This window comes from Sus scrofa, chromosome 10, assembly GCF_000003025.6.
Source record: "Sus scrofa isolate TJ Tabasco breed Duroc chromosome 10, Sscrofa11.1, whole genome shotgun sequence".
NCBI classification, from domain to species: domain Eukaryota; kingdom Metazoa; phylum Chordata; class Mammalia; order Artiodactyla; family Suidae; genus Sus; species Sus scrofa.
The window spans coordinates 6,278,386-6,303,382 of NC_010452.4; the positions used below are offsets into that span (position 1 = coordinate 6,278,386).

Below are 24,997 nucleotides of genomic sequence, written 5' to 3' on the forward strand. Positions count from 1 at the left end.
CTAAATCTAGTGCATATCACAGGTATAAAATCTTAGATGTTCTTCAGAAAACTAAATATAGAACTACCACGTGATCCAATAATCCCATTCCTAGGCATATATTAGACAAAACTTTCATTCAAAGTCATGCATGCACCCCTATGTTCCTTGCAGCACTATTCACAATAGCCAAGACATGGAAACAACCTAAATGTTCATCAACAGACAAATGGGTTAAGATGATGTGGTACATGTATACAGTGGAACACTACACAGCCATAAAAAAGAATGCCATTTGCAGCAACATGGATCCAACTAGAAATTGTCCTACTTAGCAAGAGAAAGACAAACACCATGTGATATCCCTTACATGTGGAATATAAGTGGCACAAATGAACCTATCTACAAAACAGAAACAGACTCAGAGAGTCAGAGAGGATAGACTTGTGGTTGCCAAGGTGGAGGGGGGAAGAGGTAGAATGGACTGGGAGTTTGGGGTTGGCAGATGCAAATGTATTACCTTTAGAATGGATAAGCAATGAGATCCTACTGTATACCACAGGGAACTTTATCCTGTCTCTTGGGATAGAACATGATAGAAGATATTAGAAAGAGATGTGTGTGAACATATATACATATAATACACACACACATATATATATGACTGGGTCACCATGCTGTAGAGCATAAATTGACACAACACTGGAAATCAACTATACTTGAATAAAAATAAAAAAAAAATTAAAGGCCATTTTATGCAGATTGAATGCAATTGGAAAATCTCAAGAAAAGTGGGCATTCAGCCCATGCTAATAGAGAAGATACCTCAGGGTACTCTGAGGAGCTGAAGTGTGTTCTACAAAATTCACATGTTGATGCCTTAACCCCCACCCGGCCCTACCCCACCGCCCCTTTCCATGTGACTGCATTTGGGGAGAGGCCTTTTAAAGAGGTGATGAAGGTTAAAGGAGATTAGGAGATAGCGCCCTGATCCAGCAGTTCTGATGCGCCCACAGGAAGAGGAAGAGACACCAGGAGTGTCCACAGAAGAAAGGCCATGTGGGGACACAGGAGGAAGGTGGCTGTCTGCAAGTCAAGGAGATGGGTCTCAAGAGAAACCCAACCTGCCAACACCTCGAGCTCGGATTTCTAGCCTCCAGAACTGTGCGAAATACATGTCTGTGGCTTAAGCCACCTAGTCTGCGGTGTTTGCTTATGGGAGCCCTCGAAGATTAATACAGGGGCTTTGGGGCTTGTAATCAGGCTTCCATCTCTCTTTCAGAGTTGTTGTGAGGAATAATAAAACGAATTCAATAAGCGAAATGTGTACAGATTACAGCAAGTCCAGATAGACCCAGCTTTGAATCAGTTCTTCCAATTATCGACCAGGATTTTGGACATGTCCGGGCCTCAGTTTTACTGGATATCACACTTGAACCATCACGTACATCTCTGAACTCCATCACGACGTTTTTGGCTTAGTTCTTCTCCTTAGTGACCCATATCCCACCCCCACTGTGTTTTGTATCCCTGCCCTTTGGAGATAAAAGCCATCAGAAATACAGTTGCTGTGAGTGGCCAAGGAAGAGAGAGAAAAAAATGTGATGAGTATTATCAGAGATACAATCTTTAAAAATCTACATAAAGAGTGACAACTATTGAAGAATACACTGTTGCTCTAGCTAGAGAAGATGCTTACAGACGTTAGAAAATATTCCACTTTCTATTATATGGGGGGGGGCGTCTGTTATACCGTAGTAACATCTGCCACAATTTTTCACTGCAGACTGTAGTTATGTGAGTCAGTCCAGCTTAATACGCAATTAGTATCACATTTCAGGTGGCATGAGAAATCAGTGTGAACTCCGGCCCCTCTCCTCCCCTTGCTGTTCTGTTTCTGTATTTGCACAGCATCACCTCATGGGGCATTCTGCACACTTTGGAAATCTCTGAGGTTCATGGTTTGAGCCTGTGGACCACGTCAGTGTTTGCTTCTGCCCAGGGAAGGGATCTTTCTTTCTTTTTCTCTGGTTTCTAGCTTTCCCCACTCTTTCCCGAGTCCTTTTTCTTTCCCACCCCATGCCTACCCACGCCTGCTGCCCTTTGCTGTCTCCTTTCTTGGTTCCCAGCAGTGAGCTAGCATCATTCACTCACTTAGTCAACGCTGTTCTAGATGCTGTCTGTGATCAGTCCTAGAGGTACAGTTTTGAACAAGACAGATTTGGTCATGTCCTTAAGATGTTCATGGTTTGGTAGGACAAACCAAAAAGTAATCAACCAGCCTTATTCAAGACAATGTGAACCAAAAAGGGGCTTAAAGGCATTCAGCGACTATCCAGGGGGCATGCCTAACTCACACTCGGGGAGTCAGAGAAGGCTTCTCGAAGGAAATGTTTATTTGAACCTAAGGTGGGTGCTTTCCCCAACCGTATGATGATGCATTTGGTTCTACAGAGGTGCTCTGTGTAATAATTATTAATACTTGGGTAACATTTATCCCATGGTCCATTTTCATTCTTCTGAAATAATTTCTGGGTGCATTAACTTATGAAGCAATGCCTTCGGATTACACTTCTAGGACAAGTGTAATGATTTTTAGTTTATTTTCAGTATGTAAATTTTTAGAATTCTAGCTCCCTTCCAAGTCCGGAATAAGTGCCCTTATTCCCATTTTCCAGTTTCAGAAGTTAAGTAAGTAAGACTGCATGCTCTTCCTTGTAGCAGCAATGCTTGCAATGGTATCCAAGTCTGCTCCTCCGAGGCTGTGTGGCCTTCAGGAAGTAGCTTAACCTTTCTGCGCCTCGATGGCATTTGTAAAATGGGGGTAATGATAACACCGACTTCACAGAGTAAGTATTACAGACTTCTACCACCCACGATGAATTAAAAAAAGTAATGGACTAGAGAAGCCCCAAAATGAGAGCTCTGAGAATGGAACTGGATGAATGCCACATCCAGTCCCGCTATGCCTCATTCCTGCATCTGTATGTGTCATCATGAAGTCGTGAGGTCCGGGCGGGGGAGAGGCAACGTCTTGCTGATTCCCCATTTCAACCTTAGTACCTGGCGTTGATGTGAAGGACCGAATACATAAATAATCAATCCTGTCTCCGACTCTAACCTGTTATGACCTTTCATGAAGAATTTAATATCTCCAAGGCCTCAGTTTTTCATCAGTCAATATTTGATTAATGATGTCTCACCTAAATAGTCACATATGGTATATAAAATCTCTAACCAGTATCGCTACTACACAAATAGAAACACGATTCAGACGCCAGGTAGCTCTCGGCCTCTCATGCTGCACGAGGCTTCCAGCAAGTCACTTATGGATTATTACACTTCATGATACGACGTGGACAGAGGTACTATTTTCTTCTCAAATGGTCTAAAATTCAGACCACATGGAGTCACACTTCTGAGTCTTAAGATTATTTCCAAGCTGTTAACTCATGCACCAGGGACAACTATTCCAAAGGACATCATTGCCTCAACCAGGCACCGTGAGCATGGCTGGGACCACACTGGGTCCCAGCGTCCATCCTGTGATCAGCTGGAGGCAGAGGACGTAAATGCTGAGCTCTCTATGTGGATACATTTCCAAGCTCCCGCCATCCCCCATCCACACCTGAGCAAAGGTATATTCGTAGAAAGACTCAGGTAAGGAGTGGTGGGTCTAGGGCAGAGAACATGCAATAAGACAGGCTTGGGGACGGGGTACAACAGGAGCCCTTTTCCATTTTTCCAGCTTTGGCTTCGCTATAAGTGTGATGTCACCATAAAGATCATGGAATTCGAGGGATTTAACAGGCAGCAAAAATAAGCAGCCCAACTTAACCGCACTATAAACTACAGTTATCTGAAACATAGGACATATTGGTTTGCAATTGCGTATATTCTAACATAGACTCTAACTATTGACTGACACCTAAAGATGTCTTACCTGTGACTGTGCAGTTCTCTCCATTGCCTGCATAGATGAGCATCCCATCCATATATAAAGAGTACTGAGTTATAGGACCATTGGCTTTTCTGGGTGGATTCCAGGAGAGCAACAAAGAATTGGGAAGGGATGTGGCTACTGGAGGCTGAACCTCTTGTGGGGCTGTCAGGGGGGGAAAAATAAAAGATTTATAGAGTCTAATTTTAGTTAACTTTTCTAATTCAAGCTTTTCACACCCAAACCAATGAATCATGGGATAAACCTGAAATCCCAACATGGAAATGTTTGATTCATGGGAGGCTTGTCCGTAATTGCTGTAGGAATGGTACAACGTAACTGTCCTGAATTTATGAGAATTTGCATCCACGATGGGTGGGAAGTATTTCTACTAGCTCACTTGATGGAGGCTTGTGTTACTTCACCAAAAGTACTATGAACCCATAATTTCTGCTGGAGCCTGTGCCTATGAAGGCAAATGAAACAGACAGCATCCCTACTTTTGAGGAGCTTTTGATCTACAATGGGCCGTGTTAGTGAGAACAGTTCATATTCAATATTAAAAAACCTATATGCAGTCATAGAAATAGCCAGCAAATATAGAATTAATTAATTGCACATGAAAACTACATTGAGTTTTTTTTTTTTTAAATAGAGTCTGTTCATTTTCCATAATGGCCAATGAATTAGCATCACAGGAACTCAAAAAAAAAATTTAGAAGTGGATCCTAACATACCTATCATTCAGTGAATTGGTAATAAACGTAAGGAGGAAAAGAAATTAGGAATTCCTTTAAAAATAGAAAGGAAATGGGGAATTGGATGAGTAAAAATCCCTCTGGGGTCTAGCTGTGAAGTAGGTGCAGAGGGCACCAGACAAAACCCAGACAGAGGCTGGAGTGGATGTAGAGAAAATGATGAGATGCAGGACAATCTGGTCCATGTTGAAAGTCATTGTAAAAGGGGAATGACGAGCATGTGCCCGAGCAGAAGTAAAGACACACTAAGAGAAGCACGGCTAAGCCTGGTAGATGGAGAGAAGGTGGAGAAAAACACAGCGGATGGGCCCCTAATGATGCGGTCCAGGTAGGGTCTGGTCAGGTCAGGTGCAAGGCATACCGGACAAAGGGTCCCAAGAAGGATTTTACAGACTCGTCTCTTTTGTCCTGGTCTCCTCAGATAGGCCATTGTCTTTCTCTCACACATCTTTTGGGCAAGTGGTACTTGCTTAAAGGATTTAAAAGAGGAGCGGGGGAGAGCAAGTGGGAGGTGGCGTGGACTGATGCTGGAAAGACAGTGGCAGACTCTCCTCCTACAGATCAAGCTTTTAAATCTCTGAAATAACTTTACAACTAGACAGTAAAAGAGATGCATTATCCCTCTCATGCAGGAGAGAGAAATACGAAGTAACAATGCTTCAAATGTTTTGAGAGCTGTTATTTCTTAACGCCAGGCCTTCTGAGGCTTGAGCAAAGCTTTCGCTCTGGCGTGCTAAAATATTTTCTCTTTCCCACTGCCTTCCTCACGTAGGCTTTCTGAAACATTAATTTATGCCAACAGTTTGTAAGTTCCAAGTACAACAAAAGTGAGACCCAAGTCGGAAGGCACCGGGACGTGATTAATCACGCCTCCGTTGGCGTTTGGCGGTTCCATCATACCGAAATAATTGTTGCCTGTGCTGCTGTTTAGCAGTTAAAAGAGACCATGGAAATCAACCGTTTGATTCTCAATTTCATACTGTGCCATACAATCAATTCTTTTTAGTCAGACTGTCTCTAGATTTACTTCTGAGCCATAGTAAAATGAGGAAGCTTTCATTAATCTTTCAGATGCTTCATATTAATGACAAGGCTCTTGCATGAACAATGTAACAGCAATTAAAAAGCCCATTAATCTGCATTACAGCTATTAAAGATGCATGTCATTAAAGGGTATGGAGTTTGATTCATTTTCGCACCCCCCCAAAAAATGGAGCAATTATGGCCTGGCAAATGCACTTTGTCATCAAATTAGGTTGGGGTTTTCTAGCAAATGGCCTTGCAGCATTTAGCTCTTCTCCTATTTTATTATTCATGACTGAAATGTGGAAGTCAAGACCTTTGAAATTACTTTACCTTCTTGTGGAGTAGAGACGTTCAGTGCATGTGAGCTCTCGGTGCAGCCAGCCAAAGTGCACGCCGTCAGGGTTACTGCATAGTTTTTGAAGGGGAGCAAGCCTGTCAATACGCCTATAATAAAAGGGGGACAAAAAGAGGTTTTCATGTTTACCATAGGACGCTGTAGCCGGTGTGTGTGTGTGCATGTGTGAAGGTAGAGAGAGAGATGGAAACAAAATCTATGCTTCTTTAATTCCTTTTCCTGCCTGTGTGCTGACGGCACAATGGAGTGTGACTAGGGAGACAAAATTGTGAGACCAACTTCTGGTTAAGACAGCTGAAAACAGTCTTTTCCCAAATGTGCTGCTCAGGACACTAAGGCCCTGAGATGTGTCCCCTGTAACATGGGGGGGGGGGGGGTGTGCGGCTTCCACGTATAGTCGCAAAGCAGAACACAGTGTGTCTGATAGGAAAGATGCCAAGCATCCCATTCCAGACCCTAAACCTCCTGCAGAAACAAAACCATTTAATTTTCTTTTACCTCCCATTTTTCAGCCTTATTTAATGAGAGAGTCCCTTTTTTTTTAATGCGACATCTATTAACGCACGTTAGGAAATGCTGCTCCCAAGAGTGACTTCATTATTGGAACGGTAGGATACACCTATCCAAACTATTTGTTCATGTTGCCACGAACAAATATGCAAATCAACATAGTTGAACAATGAGCAAATTAGATAATTATGCTTTTGTACTTCTACCTACAAAATTATGAGTTTATTTAATTAAGACACCTGTCTTAAATGGAAGCGTTGCACATGGAGGGGTTGAATTATCCTGACTCGGTGGTGGATATATAAGATTTGTTCAGTAATTAAAAGTACCTGCAGAAATGAAAACACATTTTGTTTACTGGTGTTTATAATCAAGGCAGAGGCTCTTTATTGAGTTAATCCTGTGGATTTTAAAGAGTATCAAATATGTAATTTGTGTTTTGCTCACCCCTGGTTTTCGTTGCAGTTTTGAGAGCTGTTTTCATCCGTAATCCTATGGATTTTGCCGTCATTCTTATGAAAAGATGGTTCTGTTCAGAGTATCCTTTTATTGAGTGAACGTAACGACTGTTTTAACAAGTTATTATGTCACGGCTTGCATCATTTAAAAACAAATTTTAACATACATGTTTGCCTACTTCCTTTCCCCAACAGAAAGAACAAAAAAAGGAAGGAAGATCAGGACGAGGCGAAGACCACAGCTATTGGTTGCTTTGGCACTTCCCACTGGCCCCGAGCCCCAGGGCCGCCTGCAAGTCTCCATTCTCGCAGCTCCCCAAGCCTCCCCCTGGGTTACTGACTCCTCCTGTCTGCACCTGGCACCATCGTCTTAGCCTGTGGCCAAAGAAGACAGTGAGCCAGTGAACTAACACACACACACCACACACACACACACGTGTGGCCATCTCATGCCAAATCCAGCTCTAATTTCAAAACTCTTTCCTGTTGTCACTTTCTGATTGTCGTCTTCTCGTGAACCTCACAGACCACGACCCATGTTCTGAGCTCATCTTCAGAAGTTATTTCTCTTTCCACGAAATGTCTTAAAGGCAAGCTCACAGCATCACACATGCACGTGTGAGTCCTGTAGTGGCGTAGTGTCAAGAGCAAAGATGCTGGGGCCAGACTGCCTGGGTTCAAATGCCAAGTCTAGAAGTCCCTGGTGGCCTAGTGTTTAAGGATCTGGGGTTGTCACTGACCGTGGTGGTTCCAATAACTGCTGTGGCGTGGGTTCGATCCCTGGCCCGGGAGCTTCACATGCTGTGGATGTGGCCAAAAACAAAAGTCAAGTCTATTACTGTACTGATGCGTTGCTGGGTTTGTTGTTCAGACCTTTGTGCCATAGTTTCCTCATCTGGAAACAGACAATAATAACACCTAACTTGAAGGAGAGGCCTCACGGGGACAACATGCATCACGGGGATGTGAGACGCAGACCGATAGTGTCCCGGCAGAGTGTTACTGTGAGAATGAACCACGTTTAGGAACATAACGTGCTCGACCCAGAGCCGTGCGAGGGGAGAGCTCTAGCACGGAGCCACGCCAGCCTGAACCTGGTTACCACCAGCAACCAGTTTCTGCCCGCCCTATGTGACGAAAAACACTGATTTCCCTCTTTGAAGATCACGAGTGATCCTTCACATCCCAGACCAAGTAACCCTTCCTCAATCCCGATTCTCCTCCCCTTCCTGGACTTTGCATCCCTCAGAGTCCTTCCCTGCCACAGAATTTTCTTAACAGGTTCTCCTTCGTGACTGAGAGCGCCCGCCTTTTCTTACCAACTTGCTTTCCTTTCACAGGTCCCTTAAATAGCATTTCTTTTCTTTTCTTTCTTTGTGGTTTTTTTTTTTTTATTTTTTTTTATTTTCCCATTGTACAGCAAGGGGGTCAGGTTATCCTTACATGTATACATTACAATTACAGTTTTTCCCCCACCCTTTCTTCTGTTGCAATATGAGTATCTAGACAAAGTTCTCAATGCTATTCAGCAGGATCTCCTTGTAAATCTATTCTAAGTTGTACCTGATAAGCCCACGCTTTTTAAACAAATTTGAATCCCCAAGCTCCTTTCTTATTCTAAACTCTTCCTTTCTTAGTGCGTCAAGCCTCATCTCTCCCTTGGACCTGCAGACTTCACATCTCTCAGCCAAGCTCTGCTTCTGATTTCTGCCCACAGGGCAGGTAGACCACCTGGTTAGTTGTTCAACTAGTACTTCACTCTCAACACGCCCCTGTCCAGACCCGGCAGATTAAACTATTTCACCAGCTTCATTGTTTTTTCCTGTTTCTTAATGGCTCTATCATGATCCCTACATTCCAGGTTCAAAACTAAGATATCTCTGTGAGATGTAGCCTAGTCTGTCTATCCTTTGAAAAGCTTTGGCCTTTGTCATGTCTTTCTTTTTGCCAAGTTCAAATCTATTGCAAGTCTCAGTAAGGTAAGCTGCACGTCTGAATTGGTATAGTGCCATGCCACCAAGAAAGAAATCGCCCCCCTGCCCCCAGAAAATGGAACTTTTCATACTTTAGTGAGCAAAAAAATGAATTGGGACATGAGGTTAATTCGCTCGGTTCATCTCTTAACCACCTAGATGGTATTGCCTCCCCCAGAGGGGCCTGGCTTCACTGGGGTACAGGAAGAATTTGTCCAAAAGGGCACAGTGGCTATCTCCAGTTTGGTTCTCTAAAATCTTGAGTACAAAGACGTGTCATAGATCCAGATAGTATTATCACAGGGAAACATACACAGGAGTTCCATTGTTGCAAAACACTTTATCCTAAGACATTATTCCTGTCCAAATCACAGCTGAAGTGCAGTGCTAGAACTGCGACTTCTATCAGCTTAACAAGAAAGGCATTAATAAAGACTGTAAGAAGGTCATATCAAACCAGATCCTGAATCCAGATTGGCTAATGGGGCCTTCAGTGTCTTATTTAACCTTTCTTGCCTTTACTAAAGGAGTTACTTTGTATGTGTATGTATGTATCATGAAATTCCTTTGCTAATTTCTCCCCCTTAAATGGTTAGGACTTTAAAAAACAGGCAACATTCCTCCAGCAAACCTGCATTCTCCAGCTCTGTGCTTTGGTGGAGAAGTTTACCAAATTGTATTTCATAGAAAAATCCTGAGATTCTTAAAGAATATGCTGGAGAGAAACTAGATCATCTTTCAGTCCATTTATCAAAGTGCCCACGTTTCCCATCTCCAGGCAGGTGAAACAATAATAACCAGTGAGAAATGAGAGCTGCGAAATAGAAAATAGGAAAAAAGAAAAAAAAAAGAAGAAGCAAGCGGACGTTTTGGTTCTTGCCAACGCTGAATCACAGGTGGACAGTTCTGGATAGCATGTAAATTACACTTGCAAAAAATGTGCTGTACTTTCTGAGGTGGAGGTGGCATTTCTTTTCCTATTTCCAATGGGGATCTGGCTTATAATGTTGGGTCTCAGAGATGAAGTTTGTTAGAGCATTGGAATAATTTCCCCTAAATACAGGTTAGTATTATCTACTCCAGTAAGAAGAGCAGTGTAATGATTTAGCATTTTCTCTCCTCTTGTCAGGTTATAATCAGGGTGGGGTAGAGGAAGGGGCTGGTCAACCAAATAGTCCTCACCAAATCAGAATCATAACAAAGTCACCTATCACCTGGGACGTGTGGTTGACCTCTTTTGTTTCTCAGTATGGAGAGTTTACCAGGATGGATTAAAGCTGATGCTCATAAAACGTTATGCTATTACCAAAGAGTACATATATTCTGAGACTGGACAAGATAGCCTTTCTTGAGATATCCCAGAGACCACTGAATTTCCGGCCCAACGGCCTTACTTTAGGTGTCAGAGTCATACTTGGATTATATACTTTCTAGGAAAAGAAGTAGAACTATATGACAATATATTATCATCAAAAAATATTTATCAACTTCTCTTCTATATGCCTCTGGGCAAGGTGCTAAAGAATATAGCTGATCTTTACATGGTGTTTTGTTTGTTTGTTTGTTTTAAGGTATAAGAACATTCATTATGTTGCATAACAAAAATTCTAGAGGAAGGTGATTTCAAGGTTGGTCCAGAAGTTCAATTACATCATTCCATCTTGAAACCCAAGCCCACTGACTTAATTTTTAAGCATCTACACCCATGGATATGGAATGGTTGCCATAGTCATCACAGGTGGACATGACAATATTCAGCAAAGAATTTCCCAGGAGCCTCTGTTTTTTTTGAGTCATACGGCCCTCTAATCCCATTTGCCCATTATATATACATATATGTGTGTATATTTTATTGGAATATAATTGACTTACATGTTGTGTGAGTTTCAGGTGTACAGCAAAGTTTATCAGTTCTACATGTACATATGTCCATTCTTTTTCAGACTCATTTTCTATATAGGTTATTACAAAGTACTGAGTAGATTTCCCTGTGCTATATGGTACTTCCTTGTTACTTATCTATTTTATATATAGTAGTGTGTATATATGTTAACCTCCTAATTAAGGTTTCTCACCTAAGAAAATATTGAGCTAGCAGGGCTCTATCGATAACAACAATGCCTAGATAAATACATAAAGTGGGATGCATGCCATACATATCAAGGGCACAAGGGCATTTATAAGATCCAGACTTCCCTTCCAAGGTGATAGGAGCTGGGCCTTGAATTAAAGACAAAGAGAGAGAAAAAAAAAGGATAATCATTCTAAGTATATTTCAGTATGAAGTAAAGATATAATTAAATATAATAAAAATAATAAAAACTGATACTGAAAAATAGGCAGAGAGACATATTTAGAGGAGACTCCCAGAGAGAAATATATGGCACATATTCTGTGTCCACAGAAAACCCACTAGGATAAAGAGGAGTCTAGTTTCCTGGATGGCACCTGAGCTGTTTCAAATCAAGAGGCATATCCTGACAGTGAAAACTTTTAAGACTGGTTTGGATATGAACCTCTTTCTCTGGCAGACATCACAGACGAGTCTTTTTTTCCTTTGAGTCTGAGACTGTTCCTACCTCGAGGCAGGCCAGATGACCTCTCAAATTCCCTTTCAGCCCGAAAACCCTGTGAAATCAGAAAATGGTCCCAACCATGTCAGGAAACCTGCCAGTCTCTTTTGATAATGGAAGAGGGTGAGCTGACAAAACATTCCATAAGCATAAAGTAAGCATTATTGATGTCTTAAAAGTGTGAGGAGCCCATGAAACACAGGAGCGTTGGTGTCCGGATTAAAATCATTGGCCCCAGCAGGACCAAGACCTCTCGCTGCTAAGCGATAATGCATTTTGCATTCATGCTTAACATTGAGAAGCCCTGACGGCCACACCAAGGGAGTTGGAAGTCAAGTCAAGTCTGCTCCCTTTGAATTGCAGTCCTGTGGACCTCGGCGGGCACAGACAGCCCAGGCTGAAAGAGCAGCGGCAAGAGCTTGGTTTAAGGAAAGGCGGCACATCACAGGAGGGAGTTTAAGAGCCCCGGTGTGTAGGGATCCAAACAGTATAATGCTCTGAGGATTTTCACCCAGCAGAGGGGTAGAGCCCGATCCGAGGGAACCTTGCAATTTAAAAGTCCCTCACCATGACTGGGGAACTCCTTGAATGCGGAGGGCATGTCCTTTTACTTCTGAACCCGTCCTATTTTCTAGCGGTTATTACGATGGTTTACCAAAGGTGGACACTCGATGATGGACGTAAGATAAAGACTCTTCATCATCTTCGCTCCGCTCAGCAGAAGAGAAGCCCACGCCCTCCTTACCCTTTGCAGGGAGCCAGCAAAGTAACAGACATTGTTTCTTTGGATGGATAGATTATTATTTCCAGCACTTTGTTTCCTGTGCTGAAACCTCAAGTTTCAAAGGGGCTGAAGAGAAATATTAATAATTGGAGGCAGCCCCACGACCTAAGAGAAGAATCACTGTGGAGCTGACACCAACTGTGCAAGCTTTCCTGCTCTAATAAAACTCTGTAGGCGGAGAAGCAGACAGACACACAACAGAGGAGTTGGCTCTGACGCTGCAATTTTATGATTGACTCCTTTGACTCAATGCAGACAAGGATAAACGCTTGGCCTGGAAAGTGAGCCTGAGACTCAACGCGAAACGGCCTCCTGTTAAAAGCCCAACTCATTTTGGAGAAGAAAAAGGGATTCTGCTTCTCTGCATATCCTTGAGCCGACGCCTCCCCCCCCCACCCCAGCTGCCAACCTAGGTGCCTGGCCAGCATCCACTGTAATCTGTTCTCCTTCATTATGTTAATCTGTGGGCGGAAAGATTTCTGTCATCTTTGAATCGCTTGTACAGCAATGGTAAACACCTTGGCCTGTCTGTAATTGGACAGGTGTCTGCATTGATGTCACCCGGCTTTTAATTCAATTAAAAGACTGGCTGCTCTGCTCTCATTACCCACTCATTCCTGTTGCACTCGCGGTGAAATCTGCACACTGCCATCGCCTGCCCGGAGCCCAAAGTCTGGGGTCCCTACGCAGAGATCAGGCAGAAGACTTCAAATGCACTCCAACAGTCCAGATGTATTTGCATGTTAGCAAAGGCATGTGTAATAAGATGGAGAATTTGTGTGCTCTCCCTCTCTCTCTACCTTTAAATTCTGTCTTGTCTAAATGGTGTCGTCTACCTCCTGGCCAGTAATTAGGAGCTGTCCAGCAAAAAGAAAAGCAGTTTCTGGCTTCCTTCCCTGGGGCTTTCCTCCATCTCAAGAGAACTCATCAGAGTACAACACAACGCTCTTATTTATTTGCTGGCATTTCGCATTTGGATCAAGAAAGTGAGGGTGGGCGAGAGCAAGGCATTTATTAAGAGGGCCATCTGGTAAGGCATATCCCGCCCGGGCGGAGCTGAGGCTGCTACCCAGCGACACAGCAGAAGAACCCACTTCTAAAAGGAAACCAGCCAGCGGAAGGAGGGCAGAAGAGAAGGGGGCTTTGCTGCCACGAGGTCTGCCGCAGTGCTGAGGAATCCCTATATTTAAGGGTCCCGCAGCCCAGAAGGAGTTCTGAGCTGCACACCAACCCAGGGGATGGGCGAACGAGAGTAAATCAATTCAACATGCTATGCTTTCTGCCCACTTAAAGGCACCTCTGAAAATAAATTAAGGTTCTAACACAGACATTTTGACACAGTGACCTCATGAAGCTGAATAATGACATTTGTTAAATATGGGTGAAAATTTAACGGTGTGACGGAGACCGGAAGCTCAGCCAGGATGCCTTTCCTCTGGTTCTCAGGAGCCTAGGATGGTGGCATTTGTTTTTGCTGTGTTTGGGGTCATAGTTTGAATGAAGACAAGGATCTCCAGGATTTATAAAATGAAAGTCAACTTTCATTTTAACCAAAAGGTGGAACAGCAAGTGCACGTACCCCAAACCTCAGGTAACCGTTTGAAGACTCTAAAGCTAACGTTATGCATTTAATTTCAGCAAATGGACTTTCTGACCTTGTTTCAAACTTCCAGTAGGGAGCACCACAAATCAAAGACTAAACATATTCTCATGCTGACAAATAGGAAAAACAGAATGTTTTATTCTTTTATTTTTTAAAATAAAATACAGGTTCTAACCCTTGTCTTAGAGAATGGTTTAAACCGTGGTTTTAACTGACCTCAAAGCACTTTCCTGTAGAGTCTCTCGATAGGCTTACATCTAACCTTAAATTTTAATCAATGCCTTTATGGGAAGACCTACAGAGTCCTTGTCATTTTCCTTCTAATTCTGCAATTGCTTTGAAGTCACACACTCCTGTTAACTCTTTATCTAACACAGAGGGCTGACCCTGAAATCATGAGAACTCTGCAAGAAAATACCAGACTTGATGAAGCAGGGAGGCAGGCAGGGAGAAAGAAGGAAAGCAAAAAGAATGAGACATGAAAATCATCCGTCAATCATCCCTGTCCAGGACTCCTGCTAAAAGCAAGGATGGGACGATCCCATTACGCAGAGAGGACTGCTGATGGGCCAGGAGAAAAGCCACTCAGGTCCAGCAGCAGAGGCGAGCTTCGAACCTACGTCTTTGGTCCCCAAGGTCATTGTTCTTCTCATTACCCCTAAGCTCCAGTTCTGTGAGGGGAAGAAGATGTGTTGAACGAATATCCCCTAATATGAGGAACCAAATCACTTTATTGCACAGCAGCAATGATCACACCCTTGAAAATCAACTCTACGTCGCTCAAGTTTAAAGAGAGAAAAAGACATTGAAAACAAGAGCACATTTTTCATAGCAAATACTCGATTTAACCACATCTTAAAATGTGTTAATACAGTCAACGTTAGTTCTAAAACCTACCGTGGACAAACAGAATGTAGAATGCCTATCCTGCCAAACACGCCAGTGTATATGCCTAGAGGATTCCCTTGCAAAAACGGATGCATGAGAAACTCTAGCTCAGGGGACACGTCTGTGTGAACATATTGAGCACAACACTTTATGCGCGTGGGTGGGTTTATCTATGTGTGGTTTTTGATTAGGTCCAAATATAATACACTCTAATATGGTCACCCAAGATCGGAAACAAAACTTGAGGACTACTCCTTCCTTTTCTTTATCACATCTGATTGGTAACCTTGAAGTACTTCTAGCCAATACTGTAGCATTGCTGACACCCCTCGTTGATGCCCCCTCTACAGCAAAAATGATGTCTTAATTACCATCAGTTTTAACCATTGCACGTGTTACCCCCAAGAAATCCAAATCCTGCACTGCACACTCTTACTGCCTAAAATGAAGTGACCAGTTTGTGAAAAGCCCCATCTGAGGCTTTCACAGTGTACAAGGAGTTCAGGCACATTATGTATTCGGGAGAGTGAGACAAAGCTATTAACTCATCAACGCTGCATTACCTGATGAAACGCCTCTACATTAGCTAAGCAGGAACATGACATCATTTCTATTTTTACTATTTATGTCATGGGCCATGCTTTTGTCCTGTGGTTTTTTTTTCAGACCAATTCTTTCTAGATTTACTTATAAAGAAAGAGTTTGTAATACACAACACATATGGAATATTAATTTATGGAGTACTATAGAAATAGCAAAGACTTCCTAAAAAATTCATCTTTTCATAATAGCATCAAAATGAACTTTTCAAATTTACTTCTGATGTTTGCCTCCTGTGGCAGAGACCACTAAGTGCCCTCTTGTTAAATATTCTCTTCTTACTAAAATAAACATTTATTTAGCTGGGCAAATGGTCAGTTGCACAAGGACACTTTGCATCATTTCCTAAAGCTAGGTATAACCATGTGGCTAATTCCAACCACAGAACGTAACCAAAGGTGGAGGAAAAACTTCTGAAATTTGTCATTAAGGTGAATATGTACAAACTTGTTCAACTATTCCTCCTTCCTGCTGGATGGAAATCAGACTGGATGGCTGATGCTCAAGCAGCCATTTTGCACCTTGAGGCAGAGGTCTTGTCTCTAAGGAGCACAGCAAGAGGATGCAGAGTATTGGTCCCTGGCTTTCTGAACATCCACCCCTACATCGACCAACTGTGAACATCTATTGCCAGAGAGAGAAAAACTTAACTTTGTTGTAGTCCCCGTTATTTTAGGTTCTCTGTCTCCCAAATTAACTAAAAACCAAAAAACTCATCTCTACTGTTTTCCCCTACGAAAGGTTCATTTTTTAAACATTTTTAATATTAGAAAAAAAAAAGATTGCAAAGATAGGATCTAGCACTCACCCGGAATATAGCAGACAATGCTTTTGTTTTTAAAATGAATAAATATTTTCTGCTCTGTGTCATTATCATCTTTGCAGCAGTATTGGGTTCTCTTGTTTTTAATTGCAAATATATTGTGCTTGAGTTCCAAGATGAGGTACAAGTTTTGGAACTAATCCTTAGACGCCGTTCATCCTATCAACATTTTTCCCCCATTAGGAATGTGTAAATTAAGTTCCAAATATATATTTAAGTTGTGCTTGTTCTGCACACTATTTGATAAAATTAGAGAACTGCATAGCACTGTTGCGACTTTGGTCAGAACCAGTAGTTTAAAACTGAACTCAGCTCAAAACATCAGAACTATTACGCTAACCACAGGTGAGTATCAAAAAGCTATATTTGTTCGTTCACCCGTTCCTTCATTCCTTCAAGAAAAGTATATTGATTACCTACACTGAGCAAATTGCTGAAGAAGATTTAAATATAAAAATGCTACTTGTCCTTTGGGAACGTACTGTCTAATGAAAAAACAGCGTGGGTACACAGAGAGTAGCCATAGGCAGTTTTAACAACCATGGAATATGATTTCTCAGTTGAAAGGAAAAAAAAAATTAAATCAATGCATGGCATTGAAGTTTTTATTACAGTTCTCTCTCGGCAGGCTTCTTGGGTAAATATAAATGTAATATATAACATACAATGATTATATATGTAATATCTAACATAACTGCATATGTAACATACATGTCTATGTGCTCATATACATACACATAGAGTCGCATCTTACTTATAGATGGGCTGATGCTGGATTTAAGTTCCAAAATCAGGAACAAGGCAAAAATCACTTACAATTTAAAGTCCCCTTGACAACTCCCTATATGGCCCATAAAGTACAGTCCATTTGATTTTGTGTGTATGCCTCTAGCTCTTCATTAATCAGTGATTCTCTAGGGCTCTTGGCTCTTAGTTCTTCACTCTTTTTGCAGGCACCCCAGGAATGAGTTTGGCTTTTTTTGTCAAAAGTTGGGAAACCCCACAATTCATGTATTCTTTCCTTCTAACAGGTACTGACAGTTTCAGAAAGCATCCTTTGCCTGTGGGATTATTTTGAAAGTTTTTGCACTTTTTTTTTTACGTGCCTTCTCCACTTCCAAGGTAAAGTGTGTATAACTTACACACAGATGAGACTCTGCTGTGAGACTGTAATTATATTTCATGCGTCAAATCACCCTGGTCCCTTTCTTCTTGGGACCTAATGGACATTCTGCATTTCATATATATAAATAGTGAACCTTCCTTCCTTTCTAATGGATCTAATGGTCTGGGGGATGAAAGGGTTAGGTTTGTTGGAAATGCAGGACCTCACACCACATTCAGAATCAGAATCTGCCATTTACCAAGATCCCATGTAATTCTCACTTTTTCACTGGCAACTTTTGGAAGCACTGCCTTTAAGGGTCAGAAGCCGTATTTAGCACTGGGCTATTTGTTTCTTCTCTAGTCTTAGCATCATTCTGCCCACAAAGCTATTGTAGTTGGAACAAGAAACAGGAACACACAAAGCAGAGGTAAATCCAAGCCCAGCAGGTAAGAATGGTCCTGTCTCGCCCGGCCATTCCTTTCATCCCAGTGGTTCTCAGTTTGTGGTCCACAGATCTCACAAGAGAACCAACTGGAACACTTGGTAAAAGGCACATTTCTAACTCTTAGCCCCAATAGACAGAATCTTGTGTATGAAGCCTGAGAATCTTCATTTTATAATCAATCCAGGAATCACCTTATGAACAATAGAATCGAGAATTACTAATTATCACCGCTAGCTGTGGAAGAGATGGAGAAAGGAAAGATTTTCAGTATGGACCCCTCTTTTTTCAGGGAGAAGATTAATGTCTACTGTATACGGAGACTGAACCAGTTTTTGTATCAAAAGCTGTATTACCATTTGCATTATAAATTAAAATGCCTGTCCTTTTTTCTCCATAAATTTTGATTTATTTGGGTCATCTAAAAGATTATTACTGGTTCATTGGCTAAACTATAGTAAATAATAAATATGCTTAATTATTATAATCTGAAGGAGGAATATAACTCCTAGAGTTTAGCTCATGTAATGCAACAATAAAACTGAGAAAATATTTCCTGTGTACCAATTATGTTCCCAGCAACTATGCCAGGTGCGGTACTAATTATGCTGATAATTAAGTTTACATGTTTAAACATCTTAAAAAAGGAAAAAAAAAAAAGATTGTAAATGTGCACATTCTTGAACCCACTCATTCTTGACATCATTTCAAATCCAATGGTGAAGGGTCTTTCTGGGTATGAAGGGAAATGCCAGGACCTGGTAGCAGCCACGCATGTTAACAGGGCTGGAGGGAAAATCAGCAAGAGCTGCTCAGAGTTAATTGGAGCCCTTTGCAACAAGTCTAAAGATACACTGGCGTGATAACTGCAGGGCTTTCTACCCCGAGGCTCCAGCTGAGAAAATGAACTTTCAAGAACTCCCCGCTCTGAACCCTGGCCTTCTGAGGGCACAGAATCCAGACGCTGCGGCCCAAAGGGGCCCATTTGTACCCGCGTGGGCCCGTTAACCCCTGGACTTTCTCCGCCACCAGGATTGATCTCATTTAATCCTCCAGTAGCCAAAGTCCCCAAGGGGAGCTGTTCTCTCGCTCTTCCACACTTCCAATTCTCTTAGTTAACATTCTCCTTCTTTTTCTTTTTTGATCTTTTGCCTCCTGCATTTTGTAAGTCTGATCATAATTTCTCATTTGTTCCCTATAATCATTTCACTTAATTTTTGTCTCCTATGATTTTCCTTTGCTAATGTTTATTACTTACTTTTAACATTATATCGTTTGTATATAAGTATTTATTTTATCCTACATTTTCAAGTTTCACTTGGGAGGGGGAAGTTGTCATAAGAAGTTCTGAAAACTGAGACTTGATCACTGGTGTCAAACACCTTCCTTGAACGGTGTCCCCAAACCCTGGCTGTGCAACGGAACTGCCTGCTAAAAGTGCCAACGCCCAGCCTACATCCTCAACTGAAAAAGTCAGCCTCTTAGCAGGTGAGACCCGGGCATCACTATTTTTTTAAAGCTCCCCAGGGGCATCCTTGGTTGGGAGCTACTATCTTATGGGGATACTGATGAAATGACCACAGGCTGTATTTGCTTAATTTCAAACAAGTGTCAAAGCAGGTGCCACTATCCCATCCCCACACTCAAAAGGACAGCAGGCACAGAAAAGTGGACTCCCTGAAGGAGACCCCAGGGTGACTCTAATTCTGAGCTGGGTACAGAATGCCCACAACTTCCCAGCACTCCACCTCCACCAAGTAGTGGAAAAAAGCGAGCTGATGTTTATGGACGGCAGTAAGGCTAGTGTACGTTTACCTGAATCGACTGGATCCCAAATCCCAGTGAAGCTTTTTATTAACAACCATGAGGTGCCCAGTAATGTGACTTGAGATGATTTAATTTTCCTGAGCTAATACCCAGTCTGAAGATACAATTTAGGCATATGGAGAAAATGAACTCTGGACCTGTAGGGTGCGGGGGGGGGGGGGGGGTATACATTTAACCAATGCGGAAACCATCTACGCTGCAATGGGGACAAGAAGACACAGCACTCCAGTGACAGAAAACTACTACGCTTTGTGGAGGATGTAATTCGGGAAACCTGTTCAAACGTAAGAAACATCAGTTTCATGCTATTAATTACATCAAAAAGAACTTGGAACCCACTGAACAAGAGACAGAAGGTAAGTGATAAACAACAGAGACGAATGTTGAAAAGGTTGAGAGATGGGCAGAAATCACAGGCAGCTGGATGAAGAACAAATGCAAAATCATATGAAAGACTGAAGGAGACACATTAAAAAACCATCTCAGAAGATTCACAGAGCAGACTCAATCAGGCAAACATCAGAAAACGAGAAAGGAAACAAGTATAAAGCAACCAGCTCGCTTCTGGAGACTGAATAGTATAAAGATAATTCATTCATTGAACATTTACCGTGTGCCTGTTTAGGAGCAAAACAGTCTTTGCAGGTGATTCAATTTTTTTTTTTTTAACTTCGCAACAATTCCATAACACAAAGAAGATTTTTACCCTCCAGTTCATATACAAGGAAACTGTGATAGAGGACTCTATTTTTTTTCTTTGTTATTTTCAATTTTTCTTATTTTTGAAGTTATAGTTGATTTACAGTGTTCTGCCAATTTCTGTTGTACAGTACATTGACCCGGTCATAGACACATATGAATACTACATATACACATTCTTTTTCTCATATTATCTTCCACCATGGGCTACCCCAAGAGATTGGATACAGGGACATATTTTAAAATTGCCTGAGATCAATACACCTTACAAGGGACATCACTGGCATCTGAACCTAGACTGAGGTGACTTTCCAAGCAAAGTTCTGGACGCCCAAAGGGAGGAGAACAAACTAGGAAGAAATACACCATATTGAAAATTGCTATTTCTTACTGGAGGTGGTAATAATACATAAAATAGCATACTTTCCAAGCCAAAGAAAGATCTACATTTGAAGAAAAAAGAGCAAGCTATACCACAGCCAAAAAAAAAAAAAAATACTGAAAAGAAACCAACACATTTTACAAAAACTTAATTAGTTGAGGACCCTACGTGAACCAATAAAAGCTAAACTGCATTATACATCCAGCATCAACATGGTTCCAGTCAAATAAATAGCACTCTAACAGCCAAAAAATTAAACAGTAAAATCTCAACAAAAGTCACATCAGAAATGCTAAAGGGGAATTTCAAGATCAATGGCAAATTTCCTCATGATCTACTTTATCTATTTTCCTCTTGCTTGCTACTTTATTTTGATCAAGTGGCAAAGCAGGTGCCATTAACCAATCTCCACACTCCAGCGTCTCCACCAAATTCACGTTTCTGGCTCTCTACTTTCTCACCCTGCCCCTCCCACTTCCTAGGATACTTTTTTTCTTTGCTGTGAAATCTTGGACTTTGATACATATTCAGCTCGGCTTCCGTGCCTCTCATGTCACACTTGCCTCCCTCAGTATCCTGATTCTTCACAATAAAAGTCCACCTGGCAATATCAGAGTTTTGCATAATCTTTAAATTTACTGCCTGCATATGTCTTTGTCTGCTCATGTCACGACTGTGAGCAAGAGATACATCTTTAAAACCCCTTGAGGGGGAAAAAATGAAACAACCCATAGTCCACATAGGCAAGAACAGAAATAAAGGACGAGTCAAAAAAAAAAAAAAAAAAAGAGCATTGAAACACAATAACAAAACTGGAAAGCATGAAATATGATGGCAGAAATAAGAACAACTGTATACATTATTAAAATCCATGTGAGTTATCAGAAAAAAAAATCATGGACTTGGAGAATGGACTTATGATTGCCAAGGGGGAGGGGGAGGGAGTGGGGTGGTTGGGGAGCTTGGGGTTAATAGATACAGACTATTGCCTTTGGAATGGATTAGCAATGAGCTCCTGCTGTGTAGCACTGGGAACTATGCCTGGTCACTTATGATGGAGCATGATAATGTGACAAAATAGAATGTATACATGTATGTGTAACTGGGTCACCATGCTGTACAGTAAAAAAAAAAAATTGTCTTGGGGAAATAACAATCAAAAAAAAAATACATGTGAGTTAAAGTCCTCTACTAAAATACAGAGAATTTCACATCAAATATAAAACTAAATCAAACTAGGAGTTCCCAGTGTGGATCAGTGGGTTAAGGATGTAACATTTCTATGAGGATGCAGTTTCGATCCCTGGCCTCATTCAGTGAGTCAGTGAGTTTCCTGGAGCAAGATTGTAGAGAAAAAGGAAAAGAGAGAGAGAGAAAGTTCCTGGTCTAACCCTGAGATTCTGCAAAACGCAGAGTCAAGCTTTAGAGGCAGTGGGCAAAGACACTGGGAAAAGGGGGCTCAGACCCAGAAGCAAAGTCCTAGAAGTGAAGAGATATTTCAGGAGCTGGTAAGAAATCCCTGGTGTAGAATTCTATGCAGCAGTGGAGAGCAGGACTGTAAAGTGTTCTTTGGATATTTAAACAGGGAAGCTCACGTCCTCAGCAAGGCAAGTGAGCTGAAACCAGATCAAGGGAGCAACGGGGAACAATGCCACAGATACTTCTTAGAAGCAAGTTTGCAAAGAGGAAAGAGGGAGCCATAGCTGGAAGCAATTTGAGATAAAAGGAAGAGTTTTGCCGTTGGTTTGGGTTTGTTTGTATTTAACAATGGGCCTTGAAAGATGGACTTTGAATGATGTTGGGCAGAACCCAGCTGGGCAATGGCTCTCAAACTTTGGCATGCACAAGCATCACTAGAGGAGGGCTTGTTAACACTGGGATTGCTAAGCTCTGCCCCATGGCTCTTGATTCAGCAGGTGTGGGTGGGCTGGAGAATTTGCATTAATAAGGAGGTGCCAAGTGAGGCTGCTGATGCAGGTCCTAGGATCACACTTTGTGAACTACTGCAGGAGACAGAGGCTAAAATTGTACATGTGGGAGTTCCTGCTGTGGCACAATGGGTGAAGAATCCGATTATAGTAGCTTGAGTTGCTGTGGAGGTATAGGTTTGATCCCCAGCCTGGTGCAGTGGGTTAAAGCACTGGTGCAGGTTTCAGCTGCAGCTCAGATTTAATGCCAGGCCCAGGAACCTCCATATACCACAGGTGCAGCCAGAAAATTTCAAAAAATTTAGAAAGTGTAAGTGAGAAGAAGAGAGACCACTGGTAGCATCACTGAAAAGGCAGGAAGAGTTGGGGTCCGAGGACTTTTGAAGATTTATTTTTGATAGGATAAGGGAAGCTCTGAAATAGATGAAGGGAAAAAGAAAGGTGAAAAATTAAAATGAAAACTTAATGTGAGAAAAAAAGAATGTATACATGTATGTGTAACTGGGTCACCATGTTGTACAGTAGAAAAAATATATACATAAATAAATGATAAAAAATACAAAAAATTTAAAAAATGAAAACAATGATGGCAAACGCCTATGCCAAAACCTTTTTAAAAATATTTTCGCATTCATTCATGTGCTTAACCCCTAAGAACAACCCAATCAGTCAGAAAAATGCAATTAATGCATAGATTTGGTTGTAAGAAAGTGACAGAAATTATGATCGATTCTGGGGGCTTGTTCTTGGCTCTAAGATGATCTAGTACATAGGCTGAGTGAGATAAGGAAGGGAGGTTAGCATTTAGATAGAAAAATATCAAATATTTAACGAGGAGAATGAGAGCAGGAGCTTATTACAGAAACCGGATAGCATTAATGCCATTACTGAGTGTCCACCTGAAAATTGCTGATTGAGACTTTCCAGGGATAACCTGCTCACTGTTTTCCAGTGTTTTCCAGATCACGTGGCTGCAATGCACAGCCGGGCAAAGTCAGATTGGGCTTCTTCAGGTGGGTAAAACAGGGGACAAAGGATGTGGAAGAGAGGAGACTATTTTTTTTTCTTGGCTGTATATGGGGCTGCAGAGTCTATGTGATCTAAAAAACAGAAAGTAAGGTTGAGGGGGTTGACCCACAGACATGTTGGAAAGACAATTGAGGCTACCTTAAAAACCATATAACTTTTCAAGTTATAAAACTCTTTGACGGAGGAAAAATAATTTTTTCTCTTCAGTTGGTTGATGCACTTTACTTTTTGTGGCCAAAGGCTTAAATTGGACTTTCCACAGAAATGGGCTTTGAGATTTCACAAGGCGGAAACTCGCTGTCCTACACCACGTGCACGAATTTGAGTGCAGGAGCAATGCAACACGTGTATGTGCGTGTGCACGCGTGTGTGTGTGCGTGTGTGCGTGCGTGTGCGTGCGTGCGTGCGTGCGCGTGCACGTGCATGCGTGTGTGTGTGTGTGTGTGTGTGTGTGTGTGTGTGTGTGTATGTGTAAATGTATCCCACCCAGGGTTCTGCTGCACCATGAGAAACTGATTCGCTGGTCTGCCAGTCAAACTGCTGGTGCGCCGATGCTCTTCTATCTTGACATAATTAGGTTTAATCAACAATTTTACAATAAATAATGGTGCTGTGAACTTGGGCCAGCCCTGAGGAGTCAACTTTTGCATGGTGAAGCAGCGAGCTGGCCCCATATGTATACAGAGGATCTCTGAAAGATACATCTTGCAGATACATGCTATGAGGTACACAAGATATATCATATCAATCTTATGGATAAAGATGCTACTATGTTATGTATAAGGATCTGATTAAGAATGAGAGTCCCCTGTGACCTGACCTTTTGGCAAGAGAGAGAATATCAGTTTGGTAATGAAACTCTTCCTAAAAGCCCATAAACGGGACAGAATTATCTTTTTCATCCTGGGTGGGTAGAGGCATCCACATCATTAGACGATCCTTGTTTTTTTTTTAATTTTTAATTTAATTTTATTTTTCTTTTTACAGCCATACCTGAGGCGTATGGAAGTTCCCAGGCTAGTGGTCAAATTGGAGCTGCAGCTGCCGGCCTACACCACAGCCACAGCCACACCAGATCTGAGCCACATCTGAGACCTACACCACAGCTCATGGCAACACCGGATCCTTAACCCACGGAGCGAGGCCAGGGATAGAACCTGCATCTTCATGGATGCTAGTCGATTCTTAACCCTCTGAGCCACAACAGGAACTGCAGATTCTTGTTTTTCATCAGGCAAAATATACGGATAGTTAATGCATTGAGGAAAAAGCCCTAAAGAACATTTTTATTTAAAGTCAAAACCAGAAAGAG

General features: G+C 41.8%; 1 protein-coding gene across 1 annotated transcript in view; it reads right to left on the reverse strand.

Annotated features, from left to right (window-relative positions):
• USH2A (usherin) overlaps window positions 1-24,997 on the reverse strand; it is an 837,143-nt gene that overhangs the window by 452,795 nt on the left and 359,351 nt on the right. The window contains 2 exon segments of the mRNA XM_021064292.1: window positions 3,923-4,084; window positions 6,034-6,147. Of these exon segments, the coding sequence (XP_020919951.1) occupies window positions 3,923-4,084; window positions 6,034-6,147 (276 nt within the window).